The sequence below is a fragment of the Limanda limanda genome, chromosome 23, assembly GCF_963576545.1.
Source record: "Limanda limanda chromosome 23, fLimLim1.1, whole genome shotgun sequence".
Classification (NCBI taxonomy): domain Eukaryota; kingdom Metazoa; phylum Chordata; class Actinopteri; order Pleuronectiformes; family Pleuronectidae; genus Limanda; species Limanda limanda.
The window spans coordinates 173,390-196,299 of NC_083658.1; the positions used below are offsets into that span (position 1 = coordinate 173,390).

The following is a 22,910-nucleotide window of genomic DNA, read 5'->3' on the forward strand; positions in this document are numbered from 1 at the left end:
ACAAGAACATTCAAAGAAAATATGTTTCCATTAATGAAATAATGAAAAGGTTCCATTCATTTTGAAATCAAACATTTTCTTTTGAACACGCCAGTGCAGGTTACACCTCTGATTTAATCTGATTTTTCCTCAGAGGAAAAAGGTTTGACGTGAATTATCATGTTATTTTATGAATTTTTAAAGAATAGGGTTATTATTTGTCCTTTTATCTATTTATTGCCTTCTGTTATTTTAGTTCTGAGTAATAATGAAACCAGGATTAAAGTTCAATTCAGCTTTGAACTCCAGAGGTTTTGTAGATTTGAGTGAAGCCGTTGGTCTCTTTACAGATGATGTGGTTTTATGTTTAAAGTAAACCTTGATAAATCAAATCCGTATATGACTACAGTAAAATACCCGGAGGTGTAGAGGTGTGGCAGGGTTAATTATTGAAGAAGCTTTTTACGATTTTATTGTTTAGCTCAAAAACTGACACATGCTCTGCAGCTGATCAACAACATGGACGTCTGGTTCTTACTCTGCGTCATTCTGGGTAAGAAACAAATACTTTTATAATTACGGTCACATAATTGCAGTTACACATAACTTACATTAAAGTGTTGGAGCTCTGTCGTAAATCAATAATCATCTATTACATTTTATTTATGTCTCTCCTCATCACAGCTTCTACGACTGAAGCGCAGTTAATATCGCCAACAGAATCTCCGACTAGTGCAAATACTAATACTAGTACTCCCTCTACTGCTAATACTGGAAATATTACAACTACTCCCTCTACTGCTAATACTGAAAATATTACTACTACTCCCTTGACTGCTAATACTACGACTACTCCCTCTAATGCTAGCACTACTACTACTCCCTTGACTGCTAATACTGAAAATATTACTACTACTCCATTGACTGCTAATACTACGACTACTCCCTCTAATGCTAGCACTACTACTACTCCCTTGACTGCTAATACTGAAAATATTACTACTACTCCATTGACTGCTAATGCTACGACTACTCCCTCTATTGCTAGCACTACTACAACTCCCTTGACTGCTAATACTGAAAATATTACTACTACTCCATTGACTGCTAATACTACGACTCCTCCCTCTAATGCTAGCACTACTACAACTCCCTTGACTGCTAATACTGAAAATATTACTACTACTCCCTTGACTGCTAATACTTCTACTACTCCCTCTATTGCTAGCACTACTACTACTCCCTTGACTGCTAATACTGAAAATATTACTACTACTCCATTGACTGCTAATACTACGACTACTCCCTCTATTGCTAGCACTACTACTACTCCCTTGACTGCTAATACTGAAAATATTACTACTACTCCATTGACTGCTAATACTACGACTACTCCCTCTAATGCTAGCACTACTACTACTCCCTTGACTGCTAATACTGAAAATATTACCACTACTCCATTGACTGCTAATACTACGACTACTCCCTCTATTGCTAGCACTACTACAACTCCCTTGACTGCTAATACTGAAAATATTACTACTACTCCATTGACTGCTAATACTACGACTACTCCCTCTAATGCTAGCACTACTACTACTCCCTTGACTGCTAATACTGAAAATATTACTACTACTCCATTGACTGCTAATACTACGACTACTCCCTCTATTGCTAGCACTACTACAACTCCCTTGACTGCTAATACTGAAAATATTACTACTACTCCCTTGACTGCTAATACTACTACTACTCCCTCTATTGCTAGCACTACTACTACTCCCTTGACTGCTAATACTGAAAATATTACTACTACTCCATTGACTGCTAATACTACGACTACTCCCTCTAATGCTAGCACTACTACTACTCCCTTGACTGCTAATACTGAAAATATTACTACTACTCCATTGACTGCTAATACTACGACTACTCCCTCTATTGCTAGCACTACTACAACTCCCTTGACTGCTAATACTGGAAATATTACTACTACTCCCTCACCTGCTCCTACTGAAAATATTACAACTACTCCCTTCACTGCTAATACTGAAAATACTAATAATACTGTTGCTGCTACCACAACTAGTACTCTGACTCCTGATACTCCTACAACTAATACTACAAGTACTAGCTCCAGTACTGCATCCTCTGCTGCGCCCACAACTAATACTACAAGTACTAGCTCCAGTACTGCGTCCTCTGCTGCGCCCACACGCCCCCCTCCTGTGGAGTGTCTAAACGGTGGGCTGCTATTGGACGGCGTTTGCCTCTGTGCTGACGGCTGGAGCGGAGACACGTGCTCTGAAGGTGCGATGGTTAAATCAGCAGGAAACAAACCTTTAACTCAATATTTCACTCTTTTCTTACTGCCCTTTTCTTCACTGTGGATTTAAACTGTTCACATCAGCTCTATCAAATGTTTCCTCCTAGAAAATTTCTGCAAAGCCAAGAAGCTAAATGACTTCAATTTTCCTCGCACACCTGTCGGCTGGTTCTCGTACTCTGAGGAACTCTGTCTGGAAGGATCCGGTGGTAAGTTTTTGAAATATATAATAGTACCATTGTATATTTATATCATAACACAATGGTGAGTTTTTCCATCCAGCCGGTAAACCTAGGGCTACCACCAGATGTTCCAACAACGGATCACTGGGTTTCCAACCTCCTCAGTTTCTCCAGTGTAGCCTGACGCTCAGCGACATTCTGCAAAATGTAAGAAACTGTTTTTACAGTAAAAACATTTTTAAAACAATCCCATGTTCCCACTGCTCTGTGTGTCTGGCACCAGATGGGTTAAAAGCAGAGGTTACATTTCCCCTTGCATGTCTGTGGGATAAATAAATGTATCTTAATCTTAAAAATAAAAAAGTTCATTTTTATACCAGCTGCAGTTTGATGATCTGTCGCTGTGTTAACGTCCAGCCCATAACGACGATCAATGAACATAAATATCCCAGATGATTAAGATGATTAGGCTTCACTTTGAAGAGCCGTCATGTCGTCCATCTTTATTTACAGTCCACAATTTTAAGAAATGATTTGCTGTCTTATCTCCCTCAGATCACCACTGTGGAAGATTATGAGATGTTGGCGACCAGCGCTCAAATTCTGACGTCCAAACCTGAAGAGCTGACGGCTGAAAACGTGACGACAGCCGCTGAGATCACCAACGTGCTGCTGCTGTCCCCAAACATCACAGAGGTATCAACCATCGCTTCAAGCTGAATACACAGGGTTGGATCTGCGTTTCAAACATCCACAGCCACTGGATGTTTTCTACCTGTGTTCCTGTTTGTGTTGCAGAGTGCCAGGACAGCAGCAGTAGCCACAGTCAGTCAGCTGCTCAACGCCAGCGTCCTGGACGACACCGAGGAAAACAACGCCACTCTGATGTCAACAAACCTTTCTTAATCTTTACAAAGATTTATCTCAGAAAACTCTATTAATCATAGTTAAATATATGCATGCATATGTTTGAGGGTTAATTTGTTGCTTTCTCTTTCTCGGTGTTGAAACTGGTTTGTACTTGAGTTGAGCTCCAGTATTTTACTCTCGTGTTTTTCTTTTGCAGCCTGACACAAACTCTGGATGAGCTGTCTCTGAACCTCAGATCTGACCCCAACACGTTCGAGTCTCAGGTGGTTCAACCCAACCTGGTGGTGCAGTCGGCTCAAGTGAGTGCTGCCGACTCTCAGGGAGTCCAGTTCACGTCGCTCACAGGTTAGTGACCAACTGAAGCTGCGTTTCCACTGGGTTCAGTCAGAGAAACTCATTCTAATCCATTCCACCAGTAACATTAACAATGTTTACGCTAAATAAACCGAGCAACACAACAGTACATGGAAATTCAGATTCAGGAGAGACGAGTAACAAAGTGTATTTAAAACACCTGAAATTACTTGAAATCAGGAAACTGATTCTCGAGCCAATCAGGCATCTTCAACATCTTTAAGCCCCACCCCAAAGCTTCCTGTACATTTGTTAAATTATCATTATCATCTTGTTTCAGGAACATCTGGCAGTTTTGTATCTGACCGGATTCAGCTGAACACCAACACGTCGACTGTTGTGGTGGAAAACGGGTTCGTAGCCGACGCCCTGATCCACGTACAGTTCGCACCAGGTGAGTCTTCTGCACTGGAGACATTTTATAAAGTCATAATATCAACAGACTCAAATTAAACAACTACAGCAGAGCTTTCTGCCCTGTGTTATTTGACTGTAACAAGTGAATTTGTTTCTGAAGAAGCTGCAGACAGAACTCCGGCGCAGTCCCGCGTGTCCCTGGGTTTCGTCCTCTACCAGAACAGCCGGTTCTTCAGATCGTCGCTCTACAAGCCGCGTCACGCTACCGTCCGGGTTCTGTCGGCCAGCGTCCGAGGGCAGAAGCACAGAGTGGTGCCGCAGCGTGTGGAGATGATGTTCAGACCAACGGTAAGAAAACCATTTTCCTTATGTTTCTTACCGTTAATGGGGATTCAAGAGCTTCTTGAAGATAAAGAGCGACGCCCCTTCTGCTTGTTCAACCATCCACCATCACACAGCAGAACCGTCTGCGCTGTGATTGGCTCGTGAGCAGGGACGGAGAAGCCAGACGATGTTCCTCAGAGGATCGAAATAAAGGAGAAGGAGAAAGTATGATTGAATTCAGAACCAGAAGTTGCTCTATACTCTGATTTCTCCGGTTTCTGGAGATAAACTCTTCCACCTCAGAATGTCAAAGGTCTCCCTTTTATGACAGGTCAGATAAAAACTGAGTGTGAGGTCACTGATTGTTCCTGTGAAACGATTTATGGTTATTTATGGCGTCTTTAATCAGATGTTGACAGGAGCAGCTGCACGATTACATTCTAGAGTGAAAGTAAAATCATAAGAACTCCTGGTGCAGCCATGTTGGATCCATGACAGACAAAACAGTTTGACTTGTTCTGTACAGGATTTCTGGAGGTTCTGTCTGTGAGAACAAATGTGTGAGTCAGTGTCTCTGGACATGTTCTGGATCTTCTCCTGCAGCCTCCTGGTAAAATGTGTGTAACATGTCAGAGTCCATGTGAGGAACCAGCAGGACAATGTGTGGAAGCTTCCCAGTGACAACTGGTCACAACACTGATCTTTCCACAGCAGAGTTTATACATCATGTCCCGCCCCCTGCTGCTCTACAGGCTCCGCCCCTCGCCTGGATGTTCCCACATGTTCCTGTTTGAACGAGTCGGGTCCGACAACCTGCTGCTGCAAAGAGTTTAGTGAATTGAAACGTGTTAATAAAGGAGAAGACGCTGTGTCCTCTGTTTCAGTTGACGAGCGGGACGGCTCTGTACGACTTCGCCTGCGTCTCCTGGAACTACACCCTGAACGACTGGAGCACCGCCGGCTGCTCCAAAGGAAACGCTTCAGATGGAGCCATGCGATGCATCTGTAACCACACCACCAACTTCGCCACCCTCGAAGTAACATCACGACTGTGCATGGACACGTTGACATGTTCATCAAACTGAACTCTGTTTTATGAGGATAATTTAACATGTTGAGATGATTCTGTTTCAGGTGATCATAGACATTTTCAAGTACGCTGAGGATCTGGGATTGACTTCAATCATTGGACTTTCAGTTTCAATCCTGGGTTTGGTTTTGCTGATCATTTCTCTCATTAAAAACAAGTAGGGTCGATGTTCACACAGTTTCATCAATGATTAAACGTGTTAATAAAGTAGAGGAGTCATTGATGAATTTAATCATTCATCAATGATTAAACTGTGATGATCCTGCTGCCGACACAACTGTGCAACTTATTTTCACTTTCACTTAAGTCAATGACCTGATTCTTCTTCTACCACTAAACTTGTTGCTTTAAGAAACAAATGTTTTTATACTTTTAAATAATCATGTATCTTTGTTCTCAAACATCCTTTTTCTAAAATCGTATGACTTCATTCATGCACTGTTCTTTATTTTGAAAAGAGTCTCTTCTGAGAGCGAGGACGACGAGTCTCCTGAGAGCCTCAGCGCCCTGCTGAGCCTCTGTGCCGGCCTGCTCTGCTTCATCATCACCTTCGTCACCGGAGCCGTTCAGTCCGACAAAGCGGACGACGAGCTGCCGGCCCAAACAGAGACCAACGTCATTCCACCCACCGACAAACACGTGGAGCAGGAACGCATCACTTGTACCACGGTGGCGTTTCTGCTTCACTTCTCCCTGCTGGCGACCTTCATGTGGATCAGCTTGTTCGGTCACCTGATGATGAAGCTGACGTTTGACAGCAAACCGCCTGACTACTGGCGTTACCTCAGCTTGGCTCTCGGATGGGGTACGACATTTAGGAGTAATTCATATTCTAGGAAATTAATTCCAACTGAAGTTCGTACACAGAACGTGATGTCATACGTAGACACGCTGCCCCACAGCTCAGGCATGTGGAGCACTGTAGAGTAATGTGGAGTACTGTCGAGTAATGTGGAGTACTGTACAGTAATGTGGAGTACTGTAGAGTAATGTGGAGTACTGTCGAGTAATGTGGAGTACTGTCGAGTAATGTGGAGTACTGTACAGTAATGTGGAGTACTGTACAGTAATGTGGAGTACTGTAGAGTAATGTGGAGTACTGTAGTACACGGCAGAACTGTGGAGTACTGTGGAGCACTGTAGAGTAATGTAGAGTACTGTAGAGTAATGTTGAGTACTGCCCCTGATGGCGCTGATGCTGCTAGTGATACCAAAATGTTACGATGGCAACCAAATGAAAATCTTCATTCAAGACTAAATATGTTATTTAAAGTTACAAAAAATCCTCTTAAGAATATCTGATTTGTTTTTACAAATGTTTAACTTCCTCTGTGGTCTCAGGACTCCCTCTCGTGGTCGGGGGGATCACAATGGGCATCACCTATACCTCGGCCAATCCTCAGGGTTACAGACAAGAGGAATTGTGGGTCCATCTAATTTCTCTCCGAACATTACTTTATCTCTCGTTGAACTTTCATTGTTTCACACTTTCATTCATGATTTGTTTGAACCTGTAGTTGTTGGCTCGCAGCTCTGGACAAGAACAAACACTTTGACTTTGGGAAACCGATGTTCTGGGGTATCATACTTCCAGGAACTTTGATCGTCATCTACAATTTTGTCATTTTGATTCTCATCTCTCTGGAGAATGGCAGGGAACTTCCCGGCCTGTCCAGGTAACACACAAAAACATACGGGAAAACGAAAAGTCATAGTTTCATCTGAGAGGAATTATTTCAGTCTGATTCTAATCAAATCAGACTTTTTATTATTTAAACTATTGAGAAACAAAGTAGCGGAATGTGAGCTTTGATACCACAAACATACTTAACTTTTCTTGTTGAATCTTTAACTGAACTGTGATTTATTTTGATTTGTGAAGTATCTAGAAAGATTTGTTGAAATGATCCTAAGATTCTACTTGATCTTCACATTTCATGACTTTTGGACCAGTTTGTGAAAACAGGTTGTAGAAGTTTTAGAGAATGATGGTTGACCTTATGTCCTCCGGACCCTAAATAACTGCTGATCAGACTTAAAACTTAATGTCTGCAGTGCGGAGGACCTGAAGATCTCCTGGGACAAATGTGATGATAGACATAAAATAACGTACAGGAGCATGAGAAGTCTCTAGTTCAAAATGGCTCCAGCAGAGGAAGGAACTTATTCCATAAAAATGTTTAAATACAGCATAATATAATCTGCGTAAACAGAGAAACATAAGAGCATTCATTTAACTCACCGAGCTTTTGTGATGTGCAGCTCCAGTTTTCCTCTGGCAGCGCTGGTGGGTTTGTGTTGTTCTTTTGGATACATCGTCCTCAACAGCACAGGACGCAACCACACGGTCTTCAGTGTTTTACTCTGCATCAGTGGGATCACAATGGTACGTCTGCTTCATCCTCAATGACAAACAGACAAGGTCTGAACGTTTCAGTGGCTTGAACCTTTATCTTCCTGCTCTTTGTGTTCAGGGTGTTCTGTTTTTCATCCTCTTCATGGCCACGATGCCGTCCTTCAGAAAATCCATCTCGAAATCCGTCTCGGGCTTGGTCGTCTGGCTCTCCTCAATCGAGATGCCGCATATCAACATCCGGAAGATCCTCTGCTGCTCAAAGACATAAGACAAGTGAACACTGGCATCAAACAAGGACGGAGATCCAGAGAGAACCTCCATAATCAACAGCAGCTTCTTTTTTAAACAACTAAAGAGAATTATTAATAATCAGTAAAAACCTTTAACGAAGCATGAAATGAACTATTGCTCAGCTGCTCAACACTGAATTCACAGAAATCCAACTGGACTCCAGGTAGCAGCATTTAATTTATTTTAAATCTCATGGATGTAACTGATGAATAACAATCTCATTTTATGTTTCATTTTCTGAAAGTAAAATATAAACTGCAGCTTTATTCTTTATTGTATTATTGTGGTATAGGACCTACAGTTAAATCTACCTTTTCCAAAAATTAATGATCTTGATAAATATGGTCTTCATTAAAATAAAAATTCTATAAACCCTCTATGGGCTATACGCATATTGACGTCATATATTTTATACTGATGACCTGATGTAAAGTGATATTAGTTCATTACTAAGACTGATGGATGGTCCCTGTTTTTAAAAAAATGTATTCAGCAAAACAAACGTTAGAAACTGTTTTTTTTTTTTATGGTTTTTAATGGTCTGAACTTCTCAATTCATCACTGTAGGTCTACACCATCTTTAGATGGTCTTAATAGATAATTAATGGAGAGGAAAAGTTGTTTAATTCTCCAAACTCAACTTTGAATTGACTTGAAATTGAATTTACTGGTGAAATTTGGTCTAAAGGTCTCCAGTGATAACAGATGTTGAGAACAGGTTTTTAAATAAATGAATTAAGTGAATTGAATTAGTGTTAATTGTTCTAACATTCAAACTGGTTGAGGCATGTCAAGCAGCTGATTTGAGTAAATAAAACTATATAAATCTCTGGGTATTTAAAACTGAGCCCAGTGAGGTTCAGCTTCTCTTTCGTCCACGTTTATCATGTGTAACTGTGAAACTCTGTTTTCACATCTGATGTTACTTTGTTCTTATTCTGCTATAAACCATTTATTTCTAAATCAAAGTTGGAACGTGTTCACTTTATTATCGCTCATTACTATTATTAGTCCAGCGGAAACTCAACGTTAAACTTGGGACGGAATCCTGGTGCAGACGTGAATCAGCACCATCACGTCTGCAGACTGAAGAAGAAACTCCAGAGTGCAAGCTCATCCCCGGACCCCCCCCCCCACGCCTCCGCCCCCCACGCCTCCGCCCCCACTCAATCATCAACAGCTGTAAATGATTGATCACACTGCCCCCCAGGGGACACACACTGCAACACAGAGTCTGTACACATACACTTTAAAGACTCAATCTGAAGATTCATGGATAATAAAATCAATAACATGTTTAAGTGTCAGTACAGAGGACGACTGTGATTACAAACAAAGATTACTTTATTACATTACATGTCATTTAGCTGACGCTTTTGTCCAAGGCGACTTACATTTTTAGTACACTCAGCATTTATGAGGGGCCATTTGGGGGTTCAGTATCTTGCCAAGGACACTTCGGCATGCAGATGGGGAAGAGTGGAATTTGAACCGACAACCTTTGTGTTGGAGAACCCCTGCTCTACCACCTAGGCCACACCGCCCAAATCAGCAGGAGTCCGAGCAGATCAACACACAAGTTCAGAACACTTTGAACTAATGTGTGTACTGTATGTCACACACACACACACAGTGTTTGTTTCAGCAGGTCAGAGGTCACAGGTCAAAGGTCAGTGTCAAAGGTTAGTTTCACTGAGTCTGTTTTGTTAACAAAGCAAAAATATTCAGTTTCTCCTGCAGTCCTGAATTTGATTAACCTTTTTAAATCATTTCATTCAGTTTTTTTAATTTTAATATAAATAAAGAGTTTGAACAGTGAGCAACAAGCTCATTATTATTCAAGCTGCTTTTCCCCGATAAGAGCAACAAGAACAATCACAGAAAATATGTTTTCATTAATGAAAAATAATGAAAAGGTTCCATTCATTTTGAAATCAAACATTTTCTTTTGAACACGTCAGTGCAGGTTACACCTCTGATTTAATCCGATTTCCTCAGAGGAAAAAGATTTGACGTGAATTATCATGTTATTTTATGAATTTTTAAAGAATAACTATTATTTGTCCTTTTATCGATTTATTGCCTTCTGTTATTTTAGTTCTGAGTAATAATGAAACCAGGATTAAAGTTCAATTCAGTTTTGAACTCCAGAGGTTTTGTAGATTTGAGTGAAGCCATTGGTCTCTTTACAGATGATGTGGTTTTATGTTTAAAGTATCAAATCCGTATATGACTACAGTAAAATACCCGGAGGTGTAGAGGTGTGGCAGGGTTAATTATTGAAGAAGCTTTTTACGATTTTATTGTTCAGCTCAAAAACTGACACATGCTCTGCAGCTGATCAACAACATGGACGTCTGGTTCTTACTCTGCGTCATTCTGGGTAAGAAACAAATACTTTTATAATTACGGTCACATAATTGCAGTTACACATAACTTACATTAAAGTGTTGGAGCTCTGTCGTAAATCAATAATCATCTATTACATTTTATTTATGTCTCTCCTCATCACAGCTTCTACGACTGAAGCACAGTTCATATCACGAACAGAATCTCCGACTAGTGCAAATACTAATACTCCCTCTACTGCTAATACTGGAAATATTACAACTACTCCCTCTACTGCTAATACTGAAAATATTACTACTACTCCCTCTACTGCGAATACTGAAGATACTAATAATACTGCTGCTGCTCCCTCTACTTCTAATACTGGAAATATTACTACTACTCCCACTACTGCTAATACTGAAAATATTACTACTACTCCCTCTACTGCTAATACTACTACTACTCCCTCTACTGCTAATACTACTACTACTCCCTCTACTGCTTATACTGAAAATATTACTACTACTCCCTCTACTGCTAATACTACTACTACTCCCTCTACTGCTAATACTACTACTCCCTCAACTGCTTATACAACTACTACTCCCTCTACTGCTTATACTGAAAATATTACTACTACTCCCTCTACTGCTAACACTACAACTACTCCCTCCACTGCTAATACTGAAAATACTCCCTCTACTGCTAATACTGAAAATATTACTACTACTCCCTTTACTGCTAATACTACGACTACTCCCTCCACTGCTAATACTGAAAATACTAATAATACTGTTGCCGCTACCACAACTAGTACTCTGACTCCTGCCTCCACCACAACTAATACTACAAGTACTAGCTCCAGTACTGCGTACTCTGCTGCTCCCACAACTAATACTACAAGTACTAGCTCCAGTATTACGTCCTCTGCTGCTCCCACAACTAATACTACAAGTACTAGCTCCAGTACTGCGTCCTCTGCTGCGCCCACAACTAATACTACAAGTACTAGCTCCAGTATTACGTCCTCTGCTGCTCCCACAACTAATACTACAAGTACTAGCTCCAGTACTGCGTCCTCTGCTGCGCCCACAACTAATACTACAAGTACTAGCTCCAGTATTACGTCCTCTGCTACTCCCACAACTAATACTACAAGTACTAGCTCCAGTACTGCGTCCTCTGCTGCGCCCACAACTAATACTACAAGTACTAGCTCCAGTATTACGTCCTCTGCTGCTCCCACAACTAATACTACAAGTACTAACTCCAGTAATGCGTCCTCTGCTGCTCCCACAACTAATACTACAAGTACTAGCTCCAGTACTGCGTCCTCTGCTGCGCCCACACGCCCCCCTCCTGTGGAGTGTCTAAACGGTGGGCTGCTATTGGACGGCGTTTGCCTCTGTGCTGACGGCTGGAGCGGAGACACGTGCTCTGAAGGTGCGATGGTTAAATCAGCAGGAAACAAACCTTTAACTCAATATTTCACTCTTTTCTTACTGCCCTTTTCTTCACTGTGGATTTAAACTGTTCACATCAGCTCTATCAAATGTTTCCTCCTAGAAAATTTCTGCAAAGCCGAGAAGCTAGATGAACTCAATTTTCCTCGCACACCTGTCGGCTGGTTCTCGTACTCTGAGGAACTCTGTCTGGAAGGATCGGGTGGTAAGTTTTTTGAAATATATTATAGTACTATAGTATATTTATATCATAACACAATGGTGAGTTTTTCCATCCAGCCGGTAAACCTAGGGCTACCACCAGATGTTCCAACAACGGATCACTGGGTTTCCTACCTCCTCAGTTTCTCCAGTGTAGCCTGACGCTCAGCGACATTCTGCAAAATGTAAGAAACTGTTTTTACAGTAAAAACATTTTTAAAACAATCCCATGTTCATTCTTATACCAGCTGCAGTTTGATGACAACTCTGTGGCTGTGTTAAAGGGACTCTCACCTTTGTTGCGTTTGAGAATTACAGCACATTCAAATCATCCCGCCTTCCTCCAATGCCCCACCCCCTCGTTCCCATCCGCGGTGTTTTATTTAAGAAACTTTATTTACACAAGCAGACTTACAACCATCCCGGTGTTTTTATTTTTTTGAAAAAACTTTATTTACAAGCAGACTTACAACCTACTGCCTCCGCTTTTTTTTTTTTGGTCTGCCATCGTCAGTCGCTACGGTCGCTACTCGCTACTGTCTGCCGTGGAATCAAAACAAACCCTCTAGTTGAGGACGCGCCTTGATGACGCGGGCCCGAATGCGCCACAAGAAGCAGACGGAAAACCTGCATGTCCATGCAGCAAACAGACAGGTCTGTCGGCCAATAAGGTCCTTCGGTCCGAAGAATTTTATTGGTTGAAGTTTTCACTAAATATTATGAGAGTGAAATAATTGTTTGTTTTTACTCCTGGTGGGTCTGTCTTGCATTTTAGAGTGTCATTACCTTATTAATACCAATTTAACCTTATCCAAAAAAAGTGTAAAAATGCAACAAAGGTAAGAGTCCCTTTAACGTCAAGCTCATAATGATCAATGAACATAAATATCCACGATGATTAGGCTTCACTTTGAAGAGCCGTCATGTCGTCCATCTTAATTTACAGTCCACAATTTTAAGAAATGATTTGCTGTCTTTTGTCCTTCAGATCACCACTGTGGAAGATTATGAGATGTTGGCGACCAGCGCTCAAATTCTGACGTCCAAACCTGAAGAGCTGACGGCTGAAAACGTGACGACAGCCGCTGAGATCACCAACGTGCTGCTGCTGTCTCCAAACATCACAGAGGTATCAACAATGGCTTCAAGCTGAATACACAGGGTTGGATCTTAGTGGTGGGGAAAAAAATCAATTCTGTTCACTCTCGTGATATTTTGCGCCCGCAATACTATCGATACTGTAGCACAAAGTATTGCATTTTTTTTTTTAAATTATTAATTTTTTTTTTTTTTTTTACAATTATATATGTAACAGCCCCTGGCTGGCAAAGCATGACGAGGAGAGTTTCAGAGTTTAAAAGATACCTCGTGTGTTCTCCACTGCAGGAGATATAGTAACGGCCCAGAGGAACTTTAACATCTGAGCATGTTGACCAACTGCTTTTTCTGAACCAAAATGCCAATATTCCCAAATGAATTTTACATTCATCCAACTGGACTGGACTCTAGTAGTACACATTTGTTTATTTTTCTCAATTTGATTGAAGCTCTAGGTTACTCTTATTTATATGATTATTCTCAGGTTTATGTTACTCTATTATGTCTGCTTTATGTTACTGTATTGTATTTAAATAATTGTAAGTTATGTGCTGGGAGCTCAGTGTTTATGTGAGAGGTCTCCTATTCAGAAAATAATTACAAAGGTCCTGTGTCCTGAATGTTCAAGGACAAAGTTTTTGCACTTCAGTTAATGTGTAGAAGACAATGTTGTTCACAGAATTAAATGTGACATTTGAAGTGAGGTGAGCAGTCTTATTTTCCTAATTTTTTGTAATGCCTTTGAATAATATGGGGGACATGAATCGCAAAATCGAATCGCAATACTTGCAGTACCGCAATACTATTGAATCGTAGTCCAAATATCGCAATACTATTGAATCGTCACATTTTTGCCAATTCCCACCACTACTGGATCTGTGTTTCAAACATCCACATCCACTGGATGTTTTCTACCTGTGTTCCTGTTTGTGTTGCAGAGTGCCAGGACAGCAGCAGTAGCCACAGTCAGTCAGCTGCTCAACGCCAGCGTCCTGGACGACACCGAGGAAAACGCCGCCACTCTGAAGTCAACAAACCTTTCTTAATCTTTACAAAGATTTATCTCAGAAAACTCTATAAATCATAGTTAAATATATGCATGCATATGTTTGAGGGTTAATTTGTTGCTTTCTCTTTCTCGGTGTTGAAACTGGTTTGTACTTGAGTTGAGCTCCAGTATTTTACTCTCGTGTTTTTCTTTTGCAGCCTGACGCAAACTCTGGATGACCAGTCTCTGAACCTCAGATCTGACCCGAACACGTTCCAGTCTCAGGTGGTTCAACCCAACCTGGTGGTGCAGTCGGCTCAAGTGAGTGCTGCCGACTCTCAGGGAGTCCAGTTCACCTCGCTCAAAGGTTAGTGACCAACTGAAGCTGCGTTTCCACTGGGTTCAGTCAGAGAAACTCATTCTAATCCATTCCACCAGTAACATTAACAATGTTTACACTAAATAAACACAACAACACATGGAAATTCAGATTCAGGAGAGACGAGTTACAAACTGTATTTAAAACACCGGAAACTACTTGAAATCAGGAAACTGATTCTACGAGCCAATCAGGCATCTTCAACATCTTTAAGCCCCACCCCAAAGCTTCCTCTACGTTTGTTAAATTATCACTAAAATCTGTCATCTTGTTTCAGGAACATCTGGCAGTTTTGTATCTGACCGGATTCAGCTGAACACCAACACGTCGACTGTTGTGATGGAAAACGGGTTCGTAGCCGACGCCCTGATCCACGTACAGTTCGCCCCAGGTGAGTCTTCTGCACTGGAGACATTTTATAAAGTCATAATATCAACAGACCCAAATTAAACAACTACAGCAGAACTTTCTGCCCTGTGTTATTTGACTGTAACAAGTGAATTTGTTTCTGAAGAGGCTGCAGACAGAACTCCGGCGCAGTCCCGCGTGTCCCTGGGTTTCGTCCTCTACCAGAACAGCCGGTTCTTCAGATCGTCGCTCTACAAGCCGCGTCACGCTACCGTCCGGGTTCTGTCGGCCAGCGTCCGAGGGCAGAAGCACAGAGTGGTGCCGCAGCGTGTGGAGATGATGTTCAGACCAACGGTAAGAAAACCATTTTCCTTATGTTTCTTACCGTTAATGGGGATTCAAGAGCTTCTTGAAGATAAAGAGCGACGCCCCTTCTGCTTGTTCAACCATCCACCATCACACAGCAGAACCGTCTGCGCTGTGATTGGCTCGTGAGCAGGGACGGAGAAGCCACACGATGTTCCTCAGAGGATCGAAATAAAGGAGAAGGAGAAAGTATGATTGAAATCAGAACCAGTGATTGTTCCTGTGAAACGATTTATGGTTATTTATGGCGTCTAATCAGATGTTGACAGGAGCAGCTGCACGATTACATTCTAGAGTGAAAGTAAAATCATAAGAAATCCTGGTGCAGCCATGTTGGATCCATGACAGACAAAACAGTTTGACTTATGTACAGGATTTCTGAGTCAGTGTCTCTGGATCTTGTCCTGCAGCCTCCTGGTAACATGTGTGTAACATGTCCTCATGAGTCCATGTGAGGAACCAGCAGGACAATGTGTGGAAGCTTCCCAGAGACAACTGGTCACAACACTGATCTTTCCACAGCAGAGTTTATAAGTCATGTCCCGCCCCCTGCTGCTCTACAGGCTCCGCCCCTCGCCTGGATGTTCCCAGATGTTCCTGTTTGAACGAGTCGGATCCGACAACCTGCTGCAAAGAGTTTAGTGAATTGAAACGTGTTAATAAAGGAGAAGACCCTGTGTCCTCTGTTTCAGTTGACGAGCGGGACGGCTCTGTACGACTTCGCCTGCGTCTCCTGGAACTACACCCTGAACGACTGGAGCACCGCCGGCTGCTCCAAAGGAAACGCTTCAGATGGAGCCATGCGATGCATCTGTAACCACACCACCAGCTTCGCCGCCCTCGAAGTGAGCATCACGACTGCATGGACACGTTGACATGTTCATCAAACTGAGCTCCACTGTATGAGGATAATTTAACATGTTGAGATGATTCTGTTTCAGGTGATCATAGACATTTTGAAGTACGCTGAGGATCTGGGATTGACTTCAATCTTTGGACTTTCAGTTTCAATCCTGGGTTTGGTTGTGACGATCATTAAACTCATCAAAGACAAGTAAGGTCGATGTTTACACAGATTCATCAATGATTAAACGTGTTAATAAAGTAGAAGAATCATTGATGAATTTAATCATTCATCAATGATTAAACTGTGATGATCCTGCTGCCGACACAACTGTGCAACTTATTTTCACTTTCACTTAAGTCAATGACCTGATTCTTCAACTCACTTATACACTGCTCAAAAAAATTAAAGGAACACTTTGAAAACACATCAGATCTCATTGTGAAAAAAAATTATGTTGGATATTTATACTGATATGGAGAGTTTAATGTCTTAGGAACAAAAGGACGCCACACCTTTGATGGAAATAAAAGTTTTCAGCCGACAGAGGGCTCAACTTTATAGACACCCCGAGAATCATAGTGAAAAAGTGATGTGGCAGGCTTGTCCATTTTGCCAAAATTCAATTTCTGCAACTCAAAATGCTTCTCAATATCTTGTGTGGCCCCCATGTGCTTGTGTGCATGCTTGACAATGCGCGGCCAGCTCCTAATGAGACAACGGATGGTGTCTTGTGGGATGTCTTCCCAGATCTGTCTAAGGGCATCACTGAGCTCCTGTAAAGTCTGAGGAGCAACCTGGTCTGATGGACCGAAACATAATGTCCCAGTTCTATCGGGTTTAGGTCAGGTGATCGTGAGGGCCGTTCAATTGCATCAATATCTTCATCCTCCAGGTACTGCCTGCATACCCTTGCCACATGAGGCCGGGCATTATCGTGCATCAGGAGGAACCCAGGACCTGCTGCACCAGCGTAGGGTCTGACCATGGGTTCAAGGATTTCATCCCGATACCAAATGGCAGTAAGACTGCCGTTCTCTAGCCTGTAGAGGTCTGTGCGTCCCTCCATGGATACGCCTCCCCAGACCATCACTGACCCACCACCAAACCGGTCATGCTGAACGATGTTGCAGGCAGCTAGCGTTCTCCTTGGCTTCTCCAGACCCTTTCACGTCTATCACAGGTGCTCAGGGTGAACCTGCTCTCATCTGTGAAAAGCACAGGGCGCCAGTGGCGGACATGCCAATTCTGGTGTTCTATAGCAAATACCAATGGAGCTCCACGGTGCTGGGCAGTGAGCACAGGGCACACTACAGGACGTGGCGCCCTCACCCTCATGAAGTCTGTTTCTGACTGTTTGGGCGGAGACATTCACACCAGTGGCCTGCTGGAGGTCATTCTGTAGGGCTGGAGGTCATTCTGTAGGGCTGGAGGTCATTCTGTAGGGCTGGAGGTCATTCTGTAGGGCTCGAGCAGTGCTCAACATGTTCCTCCTTGCACAAGCAGCAGATATCGGTCCTGCTGATGGGTTGAGGACCTTCTACGGCCCTGTCCAGCTCTCCTAGAGTAACTTCCTGTCTCCTGGAATCTCCTCCATGTTCTGGAGATTATGCTGGGAGACACATCAGATCTCCTTGCAACGGCACGCATGGATGTGCCATCCTGGAGGAGTTGGACAATCTGTGCAACTTCTGTAGGGTTAAGAAATCGCCTCATGCTCCCAGAGAGATAATGACTCTAGCTAAAGCCAACACTAATGGAAAACCAGTCGAAGTGATCAAGAGGGAGAAACTTGAAATGGCCTCCACATGCAAAACCACTCCTATTTTGGGGGTTGTCTCATTGTTGCCCCTCTAGTGCACCTGTTGTTAATTCCATCAACACCAATGCCGCTGAAACTGATGAACAACCCCCTCTGCTACTTAACTGACCAGATCATTATCAAAAAAGTGCAATTGAATTCATGCCATACCCTGATAAAAAAGTGTTCCTTTAATTTTTTTGAGCAGTGTAGTTTGTTTAAACAAAAGGTCAGAATATTCTAAGATGGAAATTTTAGAATAATCTTGTTGCTTTATGAAACAAATGTTTTATACTTTTAAATAATCATTTAACTTTGTTCTCAAAAAATGTCTTCTAAACTCGTATGACTTCATTCATGCACCGCTCTTTATTTTGAAAAGAGAGTCTCTTCAGAGCAACGAGCAGGTGAAGATCGCCCTGCTGAGCCTCTGTGCCAGCCTGCTCGGCTTCATCATCACCTTCGTCACCGGAGCCGTTCAGTCCGACAAAGCGGACGACGAGCTGCCGGCCCTGAGAGGGCCCAACGCCGTTCCACCCACCGACGAACACGTGGAGCAAGAACGCATCGAGTGTACCACGGTGGCGTTTCTGCTTCACTTCTCCCTGCTGGCGACGTTCATGTGGATCAGCTTGTACGGTCACCTGATGATGAAGCTGACGTTTGAAAGCAGACCGTCTGACTACTGGCGTTACCTCAGCTTGGCTCTCGGATGGGGTACGACATTTAGGAGTAATTCATATTCTAGGAAATAATTTCAACTGAAATTCGTACATAGAACGTGATGTCATACGTAGACACGCTGGTTCTGTTGGTTTGCAGTAATAACACTTTTGTTGGATGGTTTGGACTTTTGGACCAATCACAGGAAGTAGAGACAGAATTAAACAGAAGAAGAAGAAGAGGAAGCAGCTGCAGTCTTCAACTCCAACAATAAAATGTTTGAACCACGAGGACGTTTATTAGAACTAGTGTGGAGTATTGTAGTACACTGCAGAACTGTGTAGTACTGTTATGCACTGTACAGTAATGTAAAGTACTGTAGAGTAATGTAGAGTACTGTAGAGTAATGTGGAGTACTGTAGTACACGGCAGAACTGTGGAGTACTGTGGAGCACTGTAGAGTAATGTAGAGTACTGTAGAGTAATGTGTAGTACTGCGCCTGATGGCGCTGATGCTGCTAGTGATACCAAAATGTTACCATGGCAACCAAATGAAAATCTTCATTCAAGACTTAATGTTATTTAAAGTTACAAAAAATCCTCTTAAGAATATCTGATTAGTTTTTACAAATGTTTAACTTCCTCTGTGGTCTCAGGACTCCCTCTCGTGGTCGGGGGGATCACAATGGGCATCACCTATACCTCGGCCAATCCTCAGGGTTACAGACAAGAGGAATTGTGGGTCCATCGTGATTATTTTCACTCATTTATCTCCGAACATTACTTAAATCTCTCGTTGAACTTTCATTGTTTCACACTTTCATTCATGATTTGTTTGAACCTGTAGTTGTTGGCTCGCAGCTCTGGACAAGAACAAACACTTTGACTTTGGGAAACCGATGTTCTGGGGTATCATCCTTCCAGGAACTCTGATCGTCATCTACAATTTTGTCATTTTGATTCGCATCTCTCTGGAGAGGGGCAGGAAACGTCCCAACAAAACCAGGTAACACACAAAAACATACGTGTCATCATCTGCAGATAGTTTGTGTGTGGAAAACGAAAAGTCGTAGTTTCATCTGAGAGGAATTATTTCAGTCTGATTCGAATCAAATCAGACTTTTTATTATTTAAACTATTGAGAAACAAAGTAGGGGAATGTGAGCTTTGATACCACAAACATACTTAACTTTTCTTGTTGAATCTTTAACTGAACTGTGATTTATTTTGATTTGGGAAATATCTAGAAAGATTTGTTGAAATGATCCTAAGATTCTATCTTCACATTTCATGACTTTTGGACCAGTTTGTGAAAACAGGTTGTAGAAGTTTTAGAGAATGATGGTTGACCTTATGTCCTCCGGACCCTAAATAACTGCTGATCAGACTTAAAACTTAATGTCTGCAGTGCGGAGGACCTGAAGATCTCCTGGGACAAATGTGATAGACATAAAATAACGTACAGGAGCATGAGAAGTCTCTAGTTCAAAATGGCTCCAGCAGAGGAAGGAACTTATTCCATAAAAATGTTTAAATACAGCATAATATAATCTGCGTAAACAGAGAAACATAAGAGCATTCATTTAACTCACCGAGCTTTTGTGATGTGCAGCTCCAGTTTTCCTCTGGCAGCGCTGGTGGGTTTGTGTTGTTTCTTTGGATACATCGTCCTCAACAGCACAGGACGCAACCACACGGTCTTCAGTGTTTTACTCTGCATCAGTGGGATCATAATGGTACGTCTGCTTCATCCTCAATGACAAACTGACAAGGTCTGAACGTTTCAGTGGCTTGGACCTTCATCTTCCTGCTCTTTGTGTTCAGGGTTTTCTGTTTTTCATCCTCTTCACGTTCACGACGAAGTCCTTCAGATCCTCCACCTCCCCGGTCAAGACGCCGCAGGTCAAGACATCGCAGGTCAACCTCCCACTCTCAAGCAAAATGAGTTACAATTTGCGGAGGCCCGTGGAGAAGACCACCTTTAAAGAGAGCTACAAATCCCTGAGTGAGGACACGATCGTCACCACACGACTGTAAGAACTTTTCAAACAGTGGTGAAAGACGTGAGACCTGAAGATCCTCGTCTGCTCAAAGACATAAGACAAGTGAACACTGGCATCAAACAAGGACGGAGATCCAGAGAGAACCTCAATTAATCAACAGCAGCTTCTTTTTTAAACAACTGAAGAGAAGTATTAATAATCAGTAAAAACCTTTAACGAAGCATGAAATGAACTATGGCACGGCTGCTCAACACTGAATTCACAGAAATCCAACTGGACTCCAGGTGGCAGCATTTAGTCTATTTTAAATCTCATGGATGTGACTGATGAATAACAAACTAATTTAATTTTTCATTTTCTGAAAGTAAAATATAAACTGCAGCTTAAGTCTTTATTGCAGTATTGTGTTATTGGACCTACAGGTAAAACTAACTAAACAATAATGATCTTGATAATATTGATTAATATGGTCTTTATTAAAATACAAATTCTGAAGTTAGATTTTACTATGAAGGAACATTTGTGTTGCTGTGTTTTTACATTTATTCACAATGATTTGTCTATAAAGTAATAACCCTCTGAGACAACTTGTGATTTGTGAATACGGGCTATACGCATATATTGTGATATATTTTATACTGATGAGGACCTGATGTAAAATGATATTAGTTCATTACTAAGACTGACAGATGGTCACTATCTCAAATTTTATTCCGCAAAACAAACTCATTAGAACCAGTTTTTTTATTTTATGGTTTTTAATGGTCTGAACTTCTTAGACTGTAGGTCTAAACCATCTTTAGATGGTCTTAATAGATCATTAATGGAGAAGAAAAGTTGTTAAATTCTCCAAACTCAACTTTGAATTGACTATAAATTGAATTTACTGGTGAAAATTGGTCTAAAGGTCTCCAGTGATAACAGATGTTGAGAACAGGGTTTTAAATAAATGAATTTAGTGAATTGAATTAGTGTTAATTGTTCTAACATTCAAACTGTTTGAGGCATGTCAAGCAGCTGATTTTCATCCACGTTTATCATGTGTAACTGTGAAACTCTGTTTTCACATCTGATGTTACTTTGTTCTCATTCTGCTATAAACCATTTATTTCTAAATCAAAGTTGGAACGGTCCAACATTTCATGTCCAGTCGTCCGTTCAGATGGAAACAAACGAGCGCTGGTGTTTGAGAAACGCTGACGAAGCTCTTTACGTCCTTTACGACCACGTGTTCACTTTATTATCGCTCATTACTGGTTTCAGGCCTGAAGTCACAGGGAGGACTCGGAGTCAGAGTCCAGCTGAAACTCAACGTTAAACTTGGGACGGAATCCTGGTGCAGACGTGAATCAGCTGCATATTCTATTTAAAACAGTGTAATTCTCCTTTAACTTCAGGCTGCAGCTGCTGTCGAGGCTCAAACATCAATAACACAGGATTTCTCTGTTTCCCTTCAATGAACTCTGGTTCTAAAACCACTTCCAGGGTTCAAGGTTCGACGAGAATAAACACGTTGGTTTGATCAGAGCTGATTCATAACTTCTATTTGTTCAAAGCTTCTGAGAAATAAAGTGATTCCAACAGAAGGCCGACTTCGACCTTTGCTTTCGTGTCATTGGTCGTATCCTGCAGGTCTCTCTGAGCAGTGACTGACTCCAGCCTGGTGGGGGCGTCATCCACCTCCTGTGGCGTGTTCACAGCGAAATCCCTGGTTCATAAACAGTTTCTCATCCGAAGGAGACGAGTTCATGAGTTTGACTCTTCTCAGTTGCAGTAGCAGCTGTTTTTTGTCTTAGTCTTTGACCGTTTCCTGATGGACGGACTGACTCCTCCTCCTCCGGCCGGACGAGCTGACAGAACGTTCTCTCGGCTGCGCCGCAGATTCTGACCTGAACATGTGACATTAAATCAAACAAGCTGAGATCATCGGACTAAAAACAGAATCTTGGCTGAAGCTGCGTCTCTAACGAGCTGGAACGTCTCATTACATCGTTGGACACCACTCAGGAAAACTCCGGAGAATCCAGCCGCATCGTGAGTAACAGAGGGTTACCACGGCAACAGCTCAGCAGCATGCAAGTAGTGCTGATGAAGAAGCGAGGGACGAGAAACAGAAAAGCAGTGATAACGAGCTTCTGTGTTTCCGGTCGTTTGTAAAAACCCCATCAGACTCTGATTCTGTTGTGGAGGATCATGTGGCCTCTGGAGAACGAGAGGTTTCCCTCCGACTCACTGTTGGTCTGTTTGAGAGCGAAGCAGCTGATCCAGGATCAGTTTATAAACTCAGCTGAAGACT

At 42.1% G+C, this 22,910-nt stretch overlaps 2 protein-coding genes across 2 annotated transcripts; both read left to right on the forward strand.

The window, feature by feature from the left end:
* The first annotated feature begins 498 nt into the window (after window positions 1-498).
* LOC132996945 (adhesion G-protein coupled receptor G7-like) lies at window positions 499-8,106 on the forward strand. Its single transcript, XM_061067316.1, has 16 exons — window positions 499-509; window positions 2,108-2,289; window positions 2,413-2,514; window positions 2,588-2,694; window positions 3,043-3,183; window positions 3,286-3,374; window positions 3,554-3,702; window positions 3,992-4,105; window positions 4,232-4,416; window positions 5,277-5,429; window positions 5,527-5,639; window positions 5,941-6,287; window positions 6,824-6,905; window positions 7,000-7,158; window positions 7,745-7,868; window positions 7,957-8,106. Exons 1-16 carry the CDS (start codon window positions 499-501, stop codon window positions 8,104-8,106), a joined length of 2,208 nt encoding a protein of 735 aa, XP_060923299.1.
* Window positions 8,107-12,053: 3,947 nt separating this feature from the next.
* LOC132996946 (adhesion G-protein coupled receptor G7-like) lies at window positions 12,054-20,648 on the forward strand. The gene is made up of 13 exons (XM_061067317.1): window positions 12,054-12,128; window positions 13,113-13,253; window positions 14,161-14,249; window positions 14,429-14,577; window positions 14,867-14,980; window positions 15,104-15,291; window positions 15,996-16,148; window positions 16,245-16,357; window positions 18,331-18,665; window positions 19,268-19,349; window positions 19,459-19,617; window positions 20,224-20,347; window positions 20,436-20,648. Exons 1-13 carry the CDS (start codon window positions 12,054-12,056, stop codon window positions 20,646-20,648), a joined length of 1,935 nt encoding a protein of 644 aa, XP_060923300.1.
* The last annotated feature ends 2,262 nt before the right edge of the window (window positions 20,649-22,910 follow it).